Source organism: Camelus ferus, chromosome 34, assembly GCF_009834535.1.
Source record: "Camelus ferus isolate YT-003-E chromosome 34, BCGSAC_Cfer_1.0, whole genome shotgun sequence".
NCBI classification, from domain to species: domain Eukaryota; kingdom Metazoa; phylum Chordata; class Mammalia; order Artiodactyla; family Camelidae; genus Camelus; species Camelus ferus.
Window position 1 is genome coordinate 15,580,585 of NC_045729.1, and position 19,374 is coordinate 15,599,958.

The window sequence follows — 19,374 nt, forward strand, 5'->3', positions numbered from 1 at the left end:
TGTTGGCCTACTCATTTGTGTGAAAGAAGAGGGTAGATACACTGGAATGATGGAGTAAGACAGCCAAGACCAATTTTCATCCTTTTACTGAGGAGGGAAAAAAAAAATATTTAATATTTTTTGTTGTATAAGGAATAGCGCCTAAGGCAGGTACTTCTACGCCTGACCTCAGCCCCACGCGCTCCTGCTTTATAAAGCTATAGGACAGAGCAGAGTAGGAATGGGAAAGGGAGGGCAGAAGACAACAGATAATAAACTGGAAGGGAGCAGGGGATGCAGAAAGGATGGCAACCGCCACGTGCGTGCCAAACAGTCCCTGCAGCTAATCAGGACGGTGCCAGCCAAGTCTCTGCCCTGGCTGGTGACCCTGCCACGGACGCAAGAGAGAACGTTCAGTACTAAGGGAGGGACAGCACAACTCAGCCACAGCTACAGTCGGACAATCCAGAGGGAAGAGGGGGCACCGGATTCTGCTACTTGTGTCACACAAGCTGGAAAAACCCTGCCTCCCGCGCGGCTGAGGCACACCTACATCCCAGCCACCTCCTGGCCCCCGGCACCGTACACTCCTCCTCCTGGAGGACCGAGACCCTGGCTAGACACCCCGCTCTGGGATAAGGCTGAGCAGTCCTTAGTCCTCCAGACTGCCTCTTTTGTAAAGACTGGATCGGGGGAGGTGAGAATGGTACAGATTTTAAAAAACAAAGTAGAACCCAGAGAAATGTCAGAGCTGCCGCCATGTAGCACCAGCGACCAAGCCTCGCACTGTTCTTCCCCGTCTCAGTAATCCACTCTACGGAAGGTTTACATAATTGGAACAGCTCTTTCTTCCCTGTGAAGTCTGCTGACACCAGGTCATAACCTGGACAGTGGGGAGTGTCTGCCTTGGGCTGGTTTGTGCAAGAGGGCCACCTTAGGTCTCCTTGAGGACATTTATCTTGGCGCAGATCTTGAGGGCCGGGCCCAGCTTGATGTTCATGGCACTCATGAGATGTTCCTCTTTAAGTAATAAGAGGGCCTGTCCGTCAATCTCCTGGGAACGAAACTCCTCTGCGATCTCTTGGCAGCCTAGGAGGAAACGGTGGGAATTAGTATGAGGAGCTACGTGGTAGCACCAGAGTGCCTGTCCGAAATCCAGCAGTGCAGTGGCCTGAGATGGCAGGCTTCGGGAGCAAACTGAAATCAGAGAGAACAACAGGAAAAAAAGCTGAGATAAAGGAAGAACAACTAAGTTGTTCAACCAGGGGAATAAATTCAGATAACTTGAGGGGAGAAAGGGAGGGAGCAAGATATATACATTTTCTTTGATGCTGGTAAGAAAATCAAAGAGCCTTTGTGACATTTTAAGGGGCCAGAATTCTGACAAAATAGCAAGGAAGGTGGGGTGGTTTTCTGAAGAAAACCATCCCGTTGTCAAGAACAGTTTATAAACAATCCTGCCTTGAAGAGAGCAGGGCAACAGCGGCCCATGATGTCCTAACCCCCTTCTCCCCTGAACAAAAGTCTTTTATCCATGCCAGAGAGCCCAATGAGTCATACAGTAAAAACACGCTTTACCTAAAAACTACTGGTAAGAATCATAAGAGACGAAAATCCAGTCTTGCAAAACTGCTGACACAGCATAGGACAGTCAACCCAGAAAACCTGCGAGCCCAGGCTGTGGACCAGTCACGTGAGTAAATACCAAGAGTAGCGCCTTCATCATACCCTACTTAAGCCTCTACCTCTTAAGTCCATCAAGTTCCTGTTACAAAGGCCCTAAGGGATGACCTAAAGGAAACTGCAGGAAAACTAAGCACGCAGATGACCTGGGTTCCGCTGGGGAGGCCCGAGATACCTTGCAGGGAAGCGATGAACTCATACACCTCCTCCACGCTCCAGCGGCTAGGGTTACTGGACAGGAACACAGGGTTGATGCCGTGCAATTCTGGCGTGGGCGGAGCTGTACTGGGGTTCCCCAGGTCACGCTCTCCATGGCCAGCTCTCACAGATAAAGGCCCAGGAGATGTTGGAGAGAGTGCTTCATCATAACTGGAATTATCTGAACCCCGGCTGGAGTCCTCTTGACCCTACAGAATAAAATGCAGAACAGTGAGGTCATGAATGACGGTGCCCTGACATTTCTTTCCCATCTCCCCAGCCACTCTGGATTTGGGTTAATATGGGGCACAGAGAAAAACTAATCTCAATAATCTGCACTTCACTTGCAAAAGCCCAAAGTCACTAGCCTGCTCTCAAGTGCCTTTCAAGTATGAACTGTCACTCTCTTGATCCTCCCCACCTACCAACAACTGACCTAGAGTCCCCATACTCAAATGCAGTGGAAGGACTAACAGATACACGAGCCAGCAATCGGGTGAGAAGAGACAAGAGGGCAGAGTCTTCTGGAATTCAGAGTAATGCGATCAGTGTGGAACCAGAGTTCTGGTCTCGTACTTTTTTAACCTGGGCAAAGGGGTTGCCCTGTAGGAGCAGAGGAAGGGAAAAGGCCCATTTTAAAGGGAGCGGCTCACCCGGTGGCGCTTGCCCTGGATCTTGGCTCTGGCGATGTCGGAGGAGCTGCGGCGGGGTCCGCGCCGGCGAACACGAGCATAGTTGGCTTCTTGAAACTCTTTCATTTTTTTCCTCTTCAGCCGGAACTGGTGGCTACAGCTCACATTGTACCTACAGGGCAGAGCGGAGACAGGATGTCCCAGGTGCTTCCACAGGAGACCACCTGCCACCCTGCACTGAATGCGAACCGGTACTTTAAGGGCTGACTTGGAGAAGAGAATGAAAGCAGAGAAGGTGACATTAAGTATCAGCCTGGAGGTGGTCCCAGGGAAGGGGGGCAACCCTACATGGAGGAGCCAGCGCTGGGCTGAGGGCGAGGTGCCTGCAGTACCTCTTGGCGCAAGTCATGGAGCAGAATCTCTTGGAGCCGCGAAACTGCTCTGCAGGTGCGTACTTCCCGCAGTACTCACACTTCAGGAGGGCCGCCTTCTTGTCAAGCTCTGAAAACAAGGCATCGCCAGAGACTTTCCGTTGGTTTCTGCTGCCGTACAGGCCATCCTTAGGCCCGAAGCTGGACTCCAATTACTCCCAAGGTTTGCCCCCAAAGACCCGCACAACCTAACTGGGCATCCCTAAGACAAAGTTCAAGCTCCAGAACCTTTATGGACATGGCCACTTCCTAACCTGAAGCCAGACAATTTCCACTTTCAATGACTAACTTTATCCTAATTCATAACCTAAGATTTCAGACAAGACTGCATTTCTGAACCAGAGAGAGGAACGAATTACTAATGCCTGGAAAGATAAAAGATCCCTCTCCCACAGAAGTTTCCAAAAGGCGGGGGGGATGTAAACAAGACTCCTTAACATGTATGACATAATCTACAGTACAGAGAAATGGAAATTAAGAAATAGCCTGCTTTAAGATCCTCTTTTGAAAAAATATATCCTTCTAGTAAATAATTCAACAGATTGCTTTAGCTTGATAAAACCCCCCTAATCCTATGGAGCAACTTTTGTGTGATTCTACACATCCCAACAATATGGATTTCCGTGTGTGGAGGGACTTCACATAATTCCCACTTGAAATATGTAATTCCTATGTTACACTAAGATCTCCATCAGCCTCCTTCGCTAGATGGGTCTCTAAATAAATACTCACCAGCAGACGGGCTGTCCCCCCCTAAGGGGCCACCTGCCTGATTCTCGTTCAGCCCTGTGGTGAGGCCAGTCTGTAGTGGCTTCTCCGACTCCTTCAATAACTGAGAACAACCCACCTGTCCCAGAAAAAGTTCACAGTTAAGTAGCCTAATTCCTTTCTGCTTCCCTATGGCTTTCCCCAGCACTCCTAACCGCCTTGTCTTTGCCCGGGTCTCTGAGTTAGTGGCCAAGTCTGATGGGAGAGAACCAGTTCCAGTATGGTGATCTAGAATCTGTAACTGGCTTTTTTCACCAGAGAACAGGTTCCTACCTGGCTCTGTATCTTGTCCTTCTCCTCCCTAAGGTGCAGGGAACACTAGGAGTCGGCATGCCTGTGTTCTAGTCCCGGTTCTGCAACTCTCGGCACCCAGGAAAGTCCCTTCCCTTCTCTCCCACAGTTTTCTTCACTATAAAACAACCTAGTTTGTCCGACTGAACATGACAGCTCAAAGGTCACTTTCTTCCTTTTCCTCTCCTCTTCCCAACGTTTTCATTTTCTGGTCTACATATTCTTTCCTTTTCTCTACCTTCCTTCTTCACAATTAACCATACAAACAACAGGACTGAACCATTCTCTAATAAATAGTTCTGAGTCTTCTGATTTTAATGGAGTTTGAAAAGACAACAGTCAGACCAAGTCCCCACTTGAAAGCGCCCCCTTCTGGCCCTGCCCTCACCGGGAAAGGTTCTGCTCCCTCCTGGATAACGAAGCCTTCGATGATGTGGGTGAGAATCTGCGGCTTCACAATGGCCTGTGGGGGTTTCGAGTCACCCATCTGCCTGGACACCATGGCCAGTGTTGGAGGGGGTGCTGCTGGGGCAGGAGCCAAGGCCACCACATCGCTGCTTGGGGTATTGGCAGTCACGCTGGTCACTGGGTCAGCTTTCTCTGGAACACAAACACAGACTGAGGAACAGATATGGGATGACCTCACTGAGCCATCTATGAGCCAAGCCCGCCTGATCGTCTGCAGTGATACATGTTCCCCTTTGATCATTCACCCTGGAGTCCCTGTGACTGGACCTACTCATGTGCCCACCAAGTTCTACTGACTCAGATTTCTCCTTTAGCTCATTCAGAACTTCTCACTGCTGAGCACTCCAACAGCACTGCAGAGGGCAGCTACCTCCGAGACCACTCTTCTCTTCCATGGCCTTCGGGCTCTCAACTACTGGAGACGTCTTCGCAGGAAGCATTGAGCTCAACGTGGAGACATCATCTCTTTCCTCCTCAGACTCAGCCTTGCGTTTTACAGCCAATGTCTGGGGTTTGCCCTATAAAGTGAAGAACAGGAAGAAAAGATTTATGAGTGAAGGATAACAAGGAAAAACAATTACTCCCATACTATTAGAGAAAATTTTCTTAGTTTTGGGTTCCCCAATTTATGTATTTCCCACGGTATACTAAAATTTCTGGTCATTCCCAAGAAGTGTAACTTCTACATCAGGACCAAAAAAAACACATGATTTAGTCTTGGCCTAGACCTGGAGACTGGTTTCATCATGGCCCAACCAAGAACTGTCGTTTTTATAAAGATGGATTTTGGTGGTTAAGGCTATCTTGATTAACTCAGTACAAATCCTAAAACATAGAATTTCACTAGCAAATTTAGGAGTATGAAATTCTATTATATACATCAATCTCTCTCTTACAACAGGAACAAATGCATGCCAGGATCTTAACCTTCCATCAAGATCTGACTTCCTCTTACAACAAAGCAGATAAATACCAGTACCTTAACCTTCTCAACTCTTTATCCCCTTCCTAAATTAAGCTCTATTTCCACCCAGCCCCAGGTCCACTCAAGGGTGACAGTGCCCTCAAAAGCATCAGACGTCACTCACCGGCAGGTGCACAGACTGCATGTAGAAGGCGGCAGGGACCTGGGCTACAACAGGGGAGGAGGTGGTCACCCCACCCTTGACCACATGTGCTGTCCCCTGCACAGGGGCAAGGGTCATCCCAGAGGCCAACGTGGGAGGGCACTCCTGCAGCGCACCAGGAGCCTGGGATGATGGTGGCGAGGAGGCCAAATGGGCCTGACCAGGCTGCATGGTACCCGGCACCCCCCGGGAAGTGGGTACGGCAGCTGCCAGCTGTGCCAGCCCCAGAGCCTGGGCCTGGGCTGTGCCCGGCTGTCGGGTGCCCACAACTTGCACAGGGATATGGGGCGGGGGCTGCTGGGCAGCTGACATCTTCGCAGCCCCTAACTGAGGAGGCTTGATCGGGGCTACAGATGGTTTGGACTGGATGGGGATGGGTGGCTTGGGGGTTGGGTCGGGTGGGAGAGGCAAGGGCGAGGACTGAAGCATGGGCTGAACAACCAGGGTCTGGGCTTGCTGCTGGGACTGGGAAGGCGGGACCTGCGGAGCGGGGGGCACCTGGCGGGGGCGGAGGGGCAGTGAGGGCTGCGGCCTGTGGCGGCGGAGGCGGTGGCTGCTGCTGCTGCTGGGCCAGCTGCAGGTGCGTGGCGGTGTGCAGGAGCTGCGACTGGCGGTGCTGGAACTGCTGCTGGTGGTGGATGGCGATCTGCTGCTGGATGACCACCTGCTTCTGCTGGAGGTGGATCTGCTGCTGCTGCTGAATCAGGGAATGGGGCTGGATCTGCGTGTAGGTGGCTTCAGGAGCAAGCCCACAGCGGAACAAAGAGGAAGACGAGCAGAAAATAATCGTCCTTTTAAATTAAAAGTAAAAACATCTTTCCAAAGCGTACCTAGTTCTGGACTGAAAGAGAGATGGAAAGCGAACCTGGGAGGACCTCGTTCACTCTTTCCTTCCAGTCAGACATCACCAGCTACCTCCAGTCTCAAAGACTCCAGGGAGGGAGCTTCCTTGCTCAATCATTTAACAGCCCTCAGTAACCTCTTCCACTTATCTAATTTTTATTCTCTTTGCTGTACTTAAATCCTGTTACCTTGCACTCAGCAAGGACAACAGCGGGCCCGTCCTCTCCAAGCTTAGACTCAGCTCCTCAAGCACTGAGTCCACGCCTTACTTATTTTTACATCCTGAGAACCCAGCCCAGGGCCTGGCACGTGAGAAACACGTAACAGCCACTGAAAGAATAAATGTCCCCAGAGATAAAGATGCCAACATCTTCCCACGAACGCCTGGTCTCCGGGATCCATCGGTTTCAGTCAACACCCAGAAGTCTTAAGAGTCAGCAGCCGGAGGCTCAGACTCTCCCTAGTTCCCTCCTCTGTAAGCTGGAGCCGCGTCCTGCCATGTTCAGAGGATGCACGTGAGAAGAAAGCGCGCGGGCAGCTGCGCGCAGCAGTGTGCGCGCACGAGGTCCGCGTGGCACAGCTGGTAATTAGCGCTTACGTTTCGGGCAGACGTTGTTCAAACAGAGCGACAAATAAAGCACCGGAAGCAAGGAAGGCAAACACACGCGTACCAAGTAAGGCACTCATACCTAGCTACCCACAGCCCGAAAGCAAGGACTAACTCTTGCAGGTCATGATCATTATTACTGTTATTTATTCTTTTTTTTTTAATCCTTATCATCGATACAGATGATCACAAGTTGACTATATCAAACTGTGGCTCGATTTGCTGGTCCTAAGTGCTCTTACACAGACTGTGCCCTCCACTGGGCCAACAGACCAACATCAAATAGAGAGTGAGGAGAGAATTCATCCCTTATGCTTAAATCACAGGGAGTCTGTATCCCTAGCACTTCCTGGAACACAGCAGGTAACTCAAAAAGAGCTGAGTGAATGAAAGGGTTGAGTGAAGAAATTCAAGAACTCAGGACCTGAGAGAGAGAAGACAAGGCCACATGCCAACTGACGGCTGCCCAGGGGACACAGACAAGGTCCATCTCTGTGACCTGGCCCCTGTCTCTCTGGACTAATAAGATCAAGGCCGATGTGATTCTCTTCCCTTCCACTGCTCCACGACCAAGACACGCAGGGAAAAAGGCAAAGATATGTACTCTGAAGACTTCACACAAGCTCCAGGAGGGTAACGGCATTCTGAGAGGCGACAGCTTACCTGAGCTAATGAGGGTCTGGCTGGGAGCAGGCGCGGCTGTCCGCGTCAGGTTCATGCCCACGTTCTGCTGGCCAGTCCCGTCTGCTTCCGCCTTCTTGGCCGCTGCGCTTTCAGCTTCTGTCTGGCTGCCCTGACTCACGGTCGCCGTCTGGGCTGCAGACAGGGGCTGCACCACTCCTGTGCCCTTCCTGGGACAGCTCCCACTACCGCCCATTCCTGCGGAAGGCAGCTGGCCCAAGCCCCCAGGCGCCTGGCCACCTCCGCCTGGACCAATGGACCCTGGGATGCTACTCCCACCGCCTCCACTGGATTGACTAAGGTTGAGGGACTGGCCGGAGGCCCCAGAGGAGGCCTGAGCCACAGCTAGGGCCTGGCTTGAGGCCTGGGAGAGGCTAGAGACAGGGGAGGCTCCAGGAGGAATGGCCTTCTGAGCAGAGCCTTGCATTTGGGGTCCTTGGGCTGAGGCCTGTTGGCTCCTGACAGCCAAGTTCTGCACCTGGAAGACAAGAAGAAAAAGGCAGACTGAGAAAGGGGGAACAAGGGGCACTAAGGTCAAAGATTTCTGGGGGGAAAGGGGGTGGGAAGGGCTAAATTTGGGAGTTTGAGATATGCAAATGTTAACCACTATATATAAAAATAGATACAATAAAGTTTTTAATATGTTTTGTTTAAAAAATAGATAAAAAACAAATTTCTTCTGTAATACAGCACAGAGAACTATATTCAATATCTTAACATTTAATGAAAAAGAATATGAAAAGAAATATTTGTGTGTGTGTGAGTGTGTGTATATATATATATGCATGACTGGGACATTGTGCTGTACACCAGAAATTGACACACTGCAACTGACTGTACTTTAGTTTAAAAAAATATTTCTGGGACTGCTCCAGAAGTAGTGGTGACAGCTTCAGACCCTCCACAGCCCCCCTCAACTCGTACCCCCACCTTTACAGTCACACGCACTGACGGCCTTGCAGGGGAGGAGCTCCTGAGTCATAGTGGATTTTTCGGTCTCCTTCATTCACTATCAAATCTATCACCAAGTCTGGTCATTTTATTCCTTCAAAATGTCTCAGAGTTTCTCTTTCCTCCCCTCATTCACTCAGCTTCCACCCAAATACCTGCCACGCTCCAGGTACTCCCCTGGATACTGGGAATGCACAGAAGAAAGACACAAGTCCCTGCTTTGAACGAGTACTTTCTACTAGAGAACAAGACACGGAAACCAATGACCAAGTAACCCTACGCACAGACAGCGCGCACAGTGCCGTGGGAGCACAGAGGAGAAGGATTAACTCAGACGAGGCAGATTAGGGACAACGTCCTAAAACAGGCGATGTTTCATCTGAGAACCAACAGGTAATAGTGAAGGCAGAGGTTTGAAGACATAGGAAACAACATTTGCAAGACCACTGAGCATAGCATTTTTGGAAATTATAAATATTTCGTTATACCTGGGATGAGCTAGAGGCAGTGGCAAGAAATGGAGCTAGGAAGGTAGGCTGAGGCTAGGGAGGTCGGAAGAGGCCAGATCTTGAAGGGCCCAGTGCATGAAAATAAGGAGAGACTGAACTTTGGTTTGGAATCCGAAAGTTTACCCGTCCTCTTTGCTGTTACATTCCCAGCAGCTAGCACAGTGCCTGCCACACAGGAAGTGCTCGTAAGTATGGATGGAGAGAAGGCATGGGGGCACCTGGCTGAGTACAGGAAGCCACTGAAGAAGGTTAATCAGAATCATCAACGCTCAAATCAGTAGCTGAATGCACTCTCTTAAACACCGCTGCTGGAAGTGTGAATGAGCACCACCACTCTGGAAGAGAGTTTGGCATCACAGAAGTTGAACATTCGCACATGCTCTAACCCAGGAATCCCCGAGAGGCGCTCTCGCTGTGCACAAGGGGAGGCGTGCGTAAGGATGATCACAGCGCTGCTACCCATAGTGGCGAAGGCCTGGAAATAACCCAGCTTGCCGTTACCCGGAGAGAAGATGAATGAACTGTAGTGCATTCACACGATGGGATATTACGTACAGGTCAAAAATGAAAAAAGTACGATGACATGCAACAATACAAATGGATCTTGACAATAAGCTACTAAGGAAGCATTCCCCAAAACACTACATACACAAGTACCTTCTATACACACACACACACACACACACACACACACACAAATATATATGGTATGGTGTCTGGGATTTGCTTCTAAATAATCCCCAGGTGAAGGGAAGGGGCCTGGAGAGATGGGCCATGTGCTGATAAATGTCGAAGCTGGATGGTTAAGTACCTAGGAATTCATTTTCTTTCCTATTTTTGTATATGCTTGAAATGTTCCATAATAAAACAGACTTTTTAGAAATATACACAAAGGCAATAAAACTATATAAAAAAGGACACAAGGAAAGGACAAACCTAGGAATCAAAATGATCATTAATTGCCACCAGGGTAGGGACAGGCAGTGGATAGAACTGGGGGTGGCTTATATGATTAAAACTTACTGACAATAAACTTGAAAAGTGGGCCATGAATGAACCATTGAAGAGAGGATATCATGAACCAAGGGTTATGACTGATCAAATTCTGTACACCAGAGGTAGGTACAATTAAAAATAATCTTAGCAACAACATATACCTTCTTATTCAAAACTTATTCTGATAGTGATGTGGAGGAGGAGGAGATGTAGATAAGGATGAAGTCAAGAGACCAGTTAGGAAACGAGTACGATCAATTCAGGTGAAAAAGAAAAAGAACCCAAAGTCAGACAACAGGAGTAAAGAAGAAGAGGTAACAACTTTTGAGAGAGATTTACAAGAACCATCAGGACTGGGTGCTGGGCACTTAAATGTTATCTGGCAATTACATAGGGTTTTCTAATTGCCTTCCTTTCCGTTATGGCTATTTAAAACTTTCCTACCCTCCCAGGACCTCGGAACCACTTCCTCCTTCCCCTCTCACTGTCCACCCTCGCAGGGACCATAAAACTGTTCTGTGCACGAGACTTCAGCAGGTCCACCACCAAACCTAAAAGACACCCTCACCTGCATCAGCACCCCTCCCCCACTGCTCCCTCCTCTCCCTTCTCTCCTCCCTCCTATCAGAGGGCGGGAGGGTCCAGTCCCTCCTCCTTCTCAAGTGTTCTTTATCCATTCCCTCCTGTCTCTTCAACCTCTCCTCCACTGGCTCCCTGCCATCGCCAGGCCTGAACCCCGTCCCAACCCCAGCTTTACCTTCTTTCCCGTTACTGACAAACTCTTCATAAGTGTTTACAGTCACTGCCTTGACTCCCACCACCCAGTCATTGCTCAGGTCGCACTACCACCCGGGCTTCACTCCCCACAACTCCGCTGAAAGGGCCCTCCATCCCTAGCAGTAAATGCATCTTTCCAGCGTCTTCACTGCACTTGACAGGGGACCCCCTGCCACTCCTTGTAACATTCTGCTCCCCTGTCTTCTCTCTCTGTCGCTCTTTCCTGCTCCCCTCTGCCAGCTCATCACCCTCCGCTCAGCTTTGAGCTGCTCCATTTTCTAAGGGCTCGTCCTAACCCTCGGGGCTCCAGCTTGAAGGCTTTTCTTTTCTCAGTCCATACCAGCCCCCTAGGCGGTTTCAAATGCTTGACTCCATTGTCATCTATATGCCTCTACACTTGACTGTTCGCCTCCAGCTCAGACCCCGCGTCTGAGCTCGAGCACCACGTATACCAAACTGTTGACCCCACATCTCCTGGAGGGTGGCTCACAAGCACTTCCACTGGGCACATCGAGAAGGGAACTTCCCCCCAAGTCCACTTCCCTGACACTCCTCTGGCATCAACAGCACCGCCAGCCCCTCGCTGCTGTCAGATCCCAGCTCTGGCACGTCCCTCAGCTCCCCCATCCACCGGTCAGTCCTTCCTTTTCAATGATCTTCTAAGTTTTTCTCCAATCTATTCATTTCCTTCCATCTCCATGGCTACCACCTACTCCAAACACCATCTTTCCCCTAAACTGTTACAACACTGTTCTCACTCATACTCACACCATCTCCATTTATTCTCCATAGAGAAGCCAATAGAGTTCTTAAAAAAAAGAAATTTGTTTAAATCCTCAAGTCTCCATGTCCCTCCCATGTTTCCCATTGCCCTTCACATAAAGCCCCAAGTCCTAAAGTCCCCAAGTCCGGCAGGATGAGTTTCTCCCACCTCTCCAGCACGTCTCTGTCCCCATTTTCCAGGCTTCAAGAACACGATGGTTCTTCTTCCAAAGCCGCAAATACACAAAACCACTTCCCTCCTCAGGCCTCTGGACGTGCGGCCCCCCCCCACCTCCACCAGTCTCCTTCCACATCTATCCTGACTCATGTCTACAGGCCCCACTTAACTGCCACCTCCTCAGGGGGCCTTCTGGACTTCTACCCTCATCCCAAGGCTACATCTGGTCCCTTGCAGAGCACTCTGTACTTTCTAATGAAACAATTACTCAACCATTCGGGTGATTTTATCTTTTCAATGTCTGGTGCTTCAGTGATTTGTCTTCTCCATCAGTCTGGTGATCATGACCGTCCTGGACACCAAGGCTAAGGACCGCCTGCTATATCATGAGAATGAACGCTCTTTATGTCCAGGCACTGTTCAAATGCGTACACATAGCAACTCACTTAGTCCTCACAACACAGCCTGAGGTAGGTAGTTTATAACAACTATTTTATAGATGAAAAAACTGGGGGAAAGATGTTAAGCCATTTGCCTGGGTCACTGTTGGAATCTAACCCAATTATCAGTTTCACACTTTCAGCTGCTCCTCTGTCCCTCCACACATTGACACACGAATATCTGATGAACAGATGGACAAATGAAATAGCTGGCTGTGGAAGCAGGCTCCACCTCGACCTCTGACCCCACTGCTGTCACCACAGCCTAAAACAAAGGCCTGACCTTGTAACTAAATGACCCCAACAGTTTCTTAACAGGTTCCCTAATTTCTCCTTCTTTTCCAGGCACACGTTCCTAGGTGATTCTTTCTAAAGTAGTTTCCTGACCCTATTAACCTGCTGTTCAAGCCAGCACCACGCCTGGCACTAGGAAGTCACTTGGCTTTCAGAATTCCCCCGAACGGACCTTTTCCACCACAGGCCCGCTGTCTCCACTTTATCCAGTCACCCCCAACTCGCAGTCACATACATGACTTAGGCCTTTACACATGCTGTTCTCTCTCCAGTATTCTTCTTACTCCAGATCAGATCCTACCCATCCTTTAAGAATCTGCTCAAGTTCCCAAAAGTCACTGAAAAGAGTGCAGCCGCTCTTCCCTAAGCTCATGCGTCACCCGCCCTCAGTACCGTTTACTTTTGTACTTCCTTGTACTCGAAGCTCTTTGAAGACTTGACTCATATCTCTTCTCAGTCCTCCAAAGTTCCCAGCATATATCTGAGCACATCAGGAGAGAGAGCTCAATATTGACTTGCTGACCCATAAACTGAAAGAATGAGGTAAGTATTATGAGCTCCCAGGTTGTGTCCTATCCATAGAAGCTAAAAATCCAGGCTCTCTCCACGTATGTACATAGGCTGGAGCTAAGGCTGGGGAAGCACTGGCGAGGAAGACTCTACTGGAACACGGTGAGCAGAAACAGGCTGCTGAAGGTTGAGAGCCAGAGTAACTCATAAAGAGTAGGAATCAAACACCGCTCCAGCAACTCAGCCAGGTCAGCTTCACGTCTGTCTCACCAGAATGCTCTCCGCCACCCCTCATCTTCCAGAGGCAGTACTGCCAGGAGAATTAAGACTGCCACAGAGGGCTAAAAGAATGGGAAGGAAATCTGACCTGCATCAAGAACAAGGCTTTCCAGATCCATAGGGCTGTTTTCAGTCCAGTCTACCTCCCTTCCTAACTCAAGTAACTAAAAAGTTTTGAGGGATTCAAGTTCTAGAGGAATTCTGAAAAGTGGTGAAGTGGGAATGGGGTGGAAGGGTGGGCCCTGGTCCAGGGCCACCCCATCGCCCTCCCCAGTGCCCGTCCACAGGTCAAGTGGTCGCCACTGACCTGATCGGCATCTGTGTGGACTCCCGGAGACTGAGCAGATGGCGCCTCCTGCTGGACCGCGGCCACCGCCCCATTAGGCATCAGGATGAGCTGCGAGGCTAGAGGCACATTCCGGCCCAGGGTCCGGTTTACCTGCAATAGGTTTCCCAGCTGTGGCTGGCAAGGAGAGGAGGAGGAAGAGCAGAGGAAAGAGGACAAGAGGAAAAGAAGAAAGACAGAAGAAACGGAAGGGAAGGACCACAAGACAAAATAAACAGAAGATACGGAACAGCTAAGCCCTGCCCCTTGCCACACCAACCCAGGAGACCCCTATTCTCCATGTGCGATGACTCATCCAGAGGAAAACCTAGAACGTGTGCAAAACTATACGCTGATAACAAAGAGCCAAACATCAAAAAAGCTGAGATGACGAGGACTCTGGAGCAGGTGTTTACCTACAGTAAGTTGCTAGGGTAAGAGACAACGGAAGGTGGGTGCTTGGGCCACAGGTTTAAAGAGGAGACCGTATCTGATGCAAATTTACTCAAATATTAAGGTGAACAGCTTCTAACTTCTAGAGGTCGGTCAGGCACAGGAAGTAGACCGGCTTGTCTTAAAACATCTGGGTGACCATGACTAAGTAAAACAGCTCTCACTCCACCACTCGTCACAGAACGACCATGCCCCTGGGACAGCCGTGGCTGCGTCCATGTCTTACCCGCAGGTACATCTGGGCCTGGGACTGGTTGAGGGGCGGGGAGGTGGTGTTCCCCAGCAGCACAGACTGGGTCAGCGTGCTAGCACTGGGGGAGCTCACACTCTGGGATCGGCTGATGAGCTGGGCGGCCGAAGTGGTGGCCAGGTTGATCTGTGTGGTACAGAAAGGAACCAGGACTGAGGATCTGGGAGAGGCACAGGGAAATACACACGACTGACAACTTCAGGATGATGTGGTCAAGAACAGACTAGCTCACTGCCATAGAGTCAGGAGGACATGAATACCACCTTCCTACCTGCAGCTGGCATCCTGGCTGCTGCAGGGCATGACCACAGCACAGAAACCAGTCCCTAACCAGCAGCATAACAGTCGGGAAGGCAAAGCAACGAAATGGGACAGACGTTACTTCTCATTCAAGGGGCCAGAGATTAGTCCCTTTCCTGTGTTCCCTCCTCTTCTTCCCCAGGATTCTCCTCCTCCTTTCTTAGACCTCCTCCTTAAGACTCCTGTATTGATCCAAGTCACTCTCCCTTTTACTAGTATTCTCTACCTAAGAGCAGGAAATACCACTCGTGGCTCAATACACACTCTCAGATCAGCTGCACTAAGCAGTTTAACCCAGAGACCAAGGCCCACGGCGGAGGGCCTCTCCGCGGGGTGAAGCGGTACTCACCGAGGCCTGGGTGGTGGTGGTCTGCTGCTGAGCGGTGCTGGTGTTCGGGGAGCTGGCCTGCCGACTGGCAGCAATCGTGGCCTGTTAGAGGGGACGAAGACAAGAAAAAGCAGAGACAAGGAAGGTAAAGGCTCTGAGTCTTCCAGTAATAAATCACAAGCACAAAACATACGAGAGATTCCAGGCAAGAACTGAGAAACTCTAGTGTGGAGCAAGGGAAGGTGCATTCACGTTACCCCATTTGCGAACCCAGTAACTCCCAGGTAACCCACCCGCAGCAGGCAGGCAACCGGTTCTCCTCCTCCCACCTTCTTTGAGGTGGAAGAACCTTTGGCCCAGTTACATCCTGAGCCACTAGTAAGTCCAGCCCAGAGCTGTCCAATACAAACAGAATGCAAACCACACATATAATTGTCTAGGATGGACATTTTTTAAAAGGTGAAAAAAAAACATGACAAATAAACTTTATTTAAGCTACTATATCTCATTTCAACATGTAGCCAAATAAACTACTGAGATTTTTTTTTCCACACTAAGTCTCTGAAATCCAAAATCATTTGGCACTTCTCAATGTGGACTGGCCATATTTTAAATGTTGGACGGCCACAGGTGGCGGGCTAACGGCCGCCATGCTGGACAGTGAAGGTCTAGCACACGGCCGTTCTGCCTCTCAAAGGTGGGCCTGCCACCGCCCTTCCTGCAAGCCCAGATGCTGGGCTCCTTCCCTCCTCCTGCAGGGGGATGGAAGGCAGAGGAGATCGCTTGCAGCTGGACCTAGTGGAAGATGCCGTGTGCCCCTGCCCACCTGCAGCGCCTGTCCCCTCCCTCCTGGGCCAGCGAGCTGCTGACCTCTCACCTGCTGGACGGCAGCCAGGCTGTGCAGCTGGGCATTGCTGAGCTGCTGCTGGAGCATGAACTGGTGGAAATACTGGGCAGCGTTGGGCTGACGCTGCAGCGCCTGCAGGGCCTAGGAAGGAAAAGAGGGGGTCAACCCACTTAGAAGGAATCGCTCCTAACTCCCCTTCTGTGGGACTCACTGTGACCCTGCGACAGAGACATACGGGAAGGAGAGAAACAGAGGAAGATGGGTATCCAGCTAAATCATCAACATCTCATGTGTCCATTTTTATATCAGAAACTTCACATAGTCCTCCAAAAGTGGAGAAGCAATTAATTCTGCTATGCTCTGTTCTTGAAAAGTGAAGCAGTGTAGCTCATATGCACTCTTATTTCCCAAAATGGAATCTGGAAATACATGATATAACAGAGAACTGGGACTAGCCTCGTTGAAAGTAAATGGGACGGTGACTAATGTAAACAGAGAAAGAAAATAGAAGATCCATGTTCTGGGGATACAACAAAGGTGACAGAGGCTTCGTGGGTTGAAAATGATAAAAAACAGAGTAAACAGTGACTTATGAAAGGCTGTATCAGGTAAAATTTTCAAGTAACTGGCATTTTCAAACATCTCCAGTATAATGCTAATGGGTGTTTAGAAAGATGATTCTGGTAATTCAGTTTCAGTGTTAATTTTAGGACTATGACTGTATTTTTTTTCTTTAATAATTAGAACTATTCTTAGGATGTGCACAGTTATTCTAATAGCCAAAAGATTTTTAGTAGAAGTTCTTAATTTTCATTACTTAGGGTGATTTACAAGAAAGACCAGACATTAAAAACCTGACAATCCATGAAGAGAAATAGTTAGAATCTAACTGCCTGAACTGAATGGTAGAAAAACCTTAGTTTAAAGACTGAACCTCACTCTGCCTGCTTGCTCAGACTGCTGTAAACTCCTAAGATTCTCAGAGCTGGAAGGGACCTCAGCTGTCAACTACTCCAGCTCCCCCAGTTTGCTGGGAAGGAGCTAAAGGGCAATTACCTCCCCACGTCCTCGCCCACCCAGAGCCGATACTCAGATCACAGCCCCTCCGAGCTGGGCCTCACCTGCACGGCCTGCCGTTCGTACAGTGACATCTGAGCTATCTGGGGCCGAGAGCTGCCCCCAGAGCTGGAACTCCCATTGGCGGAGTTAGAGTTCTGCTCACTCTCAGTCTCCATGGTAGTGGTCCAGGGTCCCCAAGGCCGGTGCTCTGACTCAAGACCTAGATGGAAGCAGCAAAGGATTAAAATTCACACCTGATCTCAAGCCAGTATTCCACCTTATCATTCAAGTTACCTAAGAATCTTCCTCTTCCTCCATAAGCCATGCTGTCTCGGGTTTAATAACTGTCAAATCTTCCATGCACTCTTATAACCCTATCTCCCCACCATCTTCTGAATCTTTGCAGTGTCTCAAAAGAAATAATCTTTACATGTTCCCTCAAGGCTGTCATTACACATAAAATGGCCAGAATGTAAGACGGTTCCTCACAATAGTAAGGCCACCTTACACCCCCTCAACACTTTTTAATAGTTTAAAATCTCCTCACTTAAAACATACTGTTACCTCATTTCTATCTGCATCTGTACCATCACTGTCAGCCTCAAATTAACAATAGTCACCATCTGCTGAGAAGCCACGAGGTGCCTCCTCTCCCTGGGCTAGGGTCTTCACCTCCATTCTCTCTCACAGCGCTTCAAGGTAAATGCGATTATCCCCACTTCACAGTTGTGGAAACGAGGTTTTCTGCGGTTAAAGAAGTTGTCCTAGTTGAGCGTCACATCTTTACACTAGGACATGCTTCTTCCAAACAAAAGGAGTCTGTCACTAAGGCCGCATCACTCACTCTGAGTACACGCTGTCTTCACTTTATAGGGAAGGAGCTTAGATACAGACACGTCAAACGTATCCCGGAAAGTTATAAAACCAGGAGGCAGAAGAGCTCGCCTAGAGCGCGTATAGCCCGAAGGGCCGCCTGGTCCCCGCTCAGGCTGCTAACACCGGGGCATGTCACTCTCCCTTCTTATACCTCAGTTTCCCCTTTTGCAAAGAGGGCTTCACAAATAAATGTAATACATCACTTTAACAAATGGCTTCCAGGTATTAAACATGTTAAAGACAGCAATGAAAATCTTCAAGAAAGTAAATTTCAGCTAAAGTGGTCGGAATTTACCTTTGGGGGGTCTACACTAAAATTTGCAAAAAAGAAACCAAGCAAAGAAACAGGAGATGAGAAGTAAGAAGAAACATGCCTTCAAAGCAGCACTAAGTGACAATTACTCGTTTTTGTTCATTTTAATTTGTCTCCTCTTTTGTTAAACCTAGACACTATATTCTCTACTTTTCAGGCGTGGAGCCACTATAAATATCGGGTCAGCAAATCACTATTTGATTTGGGAATGTAAACATCAAACCAGAATTTCTGCTAAGGGCTGTCTACAGTTTTATTACTGGTGGATCTATTATAATGATTGCATCCAAAACAAACAAACAAACAAACAAACAAAGTAAACAAAATCAAACCGCTTGGCCTTGGAAATAGAGTTGGGGAGATTTCTTATAATTCCTGTCCCAGTATCATCCGATCACCTCATTATCCCCCAAGAATTCTACCCATCTCTTCAGTTGCATTTGGGAATAGCAAATGTCACTGCAAGAGTGGATATAACCCAAGAAGTACGTAGGAGAAATCATATTGCCTTCAACTCTAGTCTCTCTTCTCCCCACATCTTTTGCCAAAATATCAAAGCACTAAACAGATACAGACCCATGAATCCTCATTATCAGCATGTGAAGAAAAAAAGTGGGTAAAGATTAGAGGCAGCATGGCATTGTTAAGATAGTTACAGATAACCGGACTTAGTTCACTGAACTCAGAGACATGAGACCCCTTTACTAGCTTAGAGGGGACATTAATTCCCACCTTCATAGGTAAAAATGCTAATAAACTGTATGATTCCCCCATCTCCCCCAAAATGGAAGTCTTAATTTTTTTTCAGATTGTGAAATAGAAAAAGAGGTGGAAATGGACCAACTTAAAGTCTTTAATAAAATCAGGAAAAACTGTCGTCAAAACCAGGATTCCTGGATCCCAGGCACATAAATCTATTCATTTGTGATCAGTGTTGGAACTGTAAAATTAAATACAGAAAATGAAGATAAGAAAAAGTTTGGGAGGCACAGTGAATTGAAATTTTCAGAATTAAACTGGAAGAGAAAGATTGAGAAGCTGAACCGTAGAGGTCCCCGGAATAACTAAACCATGGTCATCCTGAAAAGATGTTTGGGTGCGTGTGGTTGGGCTGGGTAGGAACACGGACCTTTGGAAAGCAGCTAGAAGAGAATATTGAAGCGGACCTAGTATTGGGCCTCCTGAGCCAAGAATTGGAGAAAATCAATTTCCCTTAGCG

General features: G+C 48.8%; 1 protein-coding gene across 1 annotated transcript; it reads right to left on the bottom strand.

Annotated features, from left to right (window-relative positions):
• Positions 1–68: 68 nt before the first annotated feature.
• Positions 69–17,607, bottom strand: PHC1 (polyhomeotic homolog 1). The gene is given in 16 exon segments (XM_032473323.1): positions 69–1,068; positions 1,838–2,069; positions 2,514–2,664; positions 2,885–2,993; positions 3,656–3,770; positions 4,371–4,582; positions 4,821–4,968; positions 5,539–6,078; positions 6,080–6,312; positions 7,691–8,186; positions 13,712–13,867; positions 14,409–14,558; positions 15,082–15,162; positions 15,938–16,048; positions 17,029–17,186; positions 17,587–17,607. Coding segments are annotated over 15 exon segments (3,003 nt in total). The 5' UTR covers positions 17,143–17,186; positions 17,587–17,607; the 3' UTR covers positions 69–913.
• Between the last annotated feature and the right edge of the window lie 1,767 nt (positions 17,608–19,374).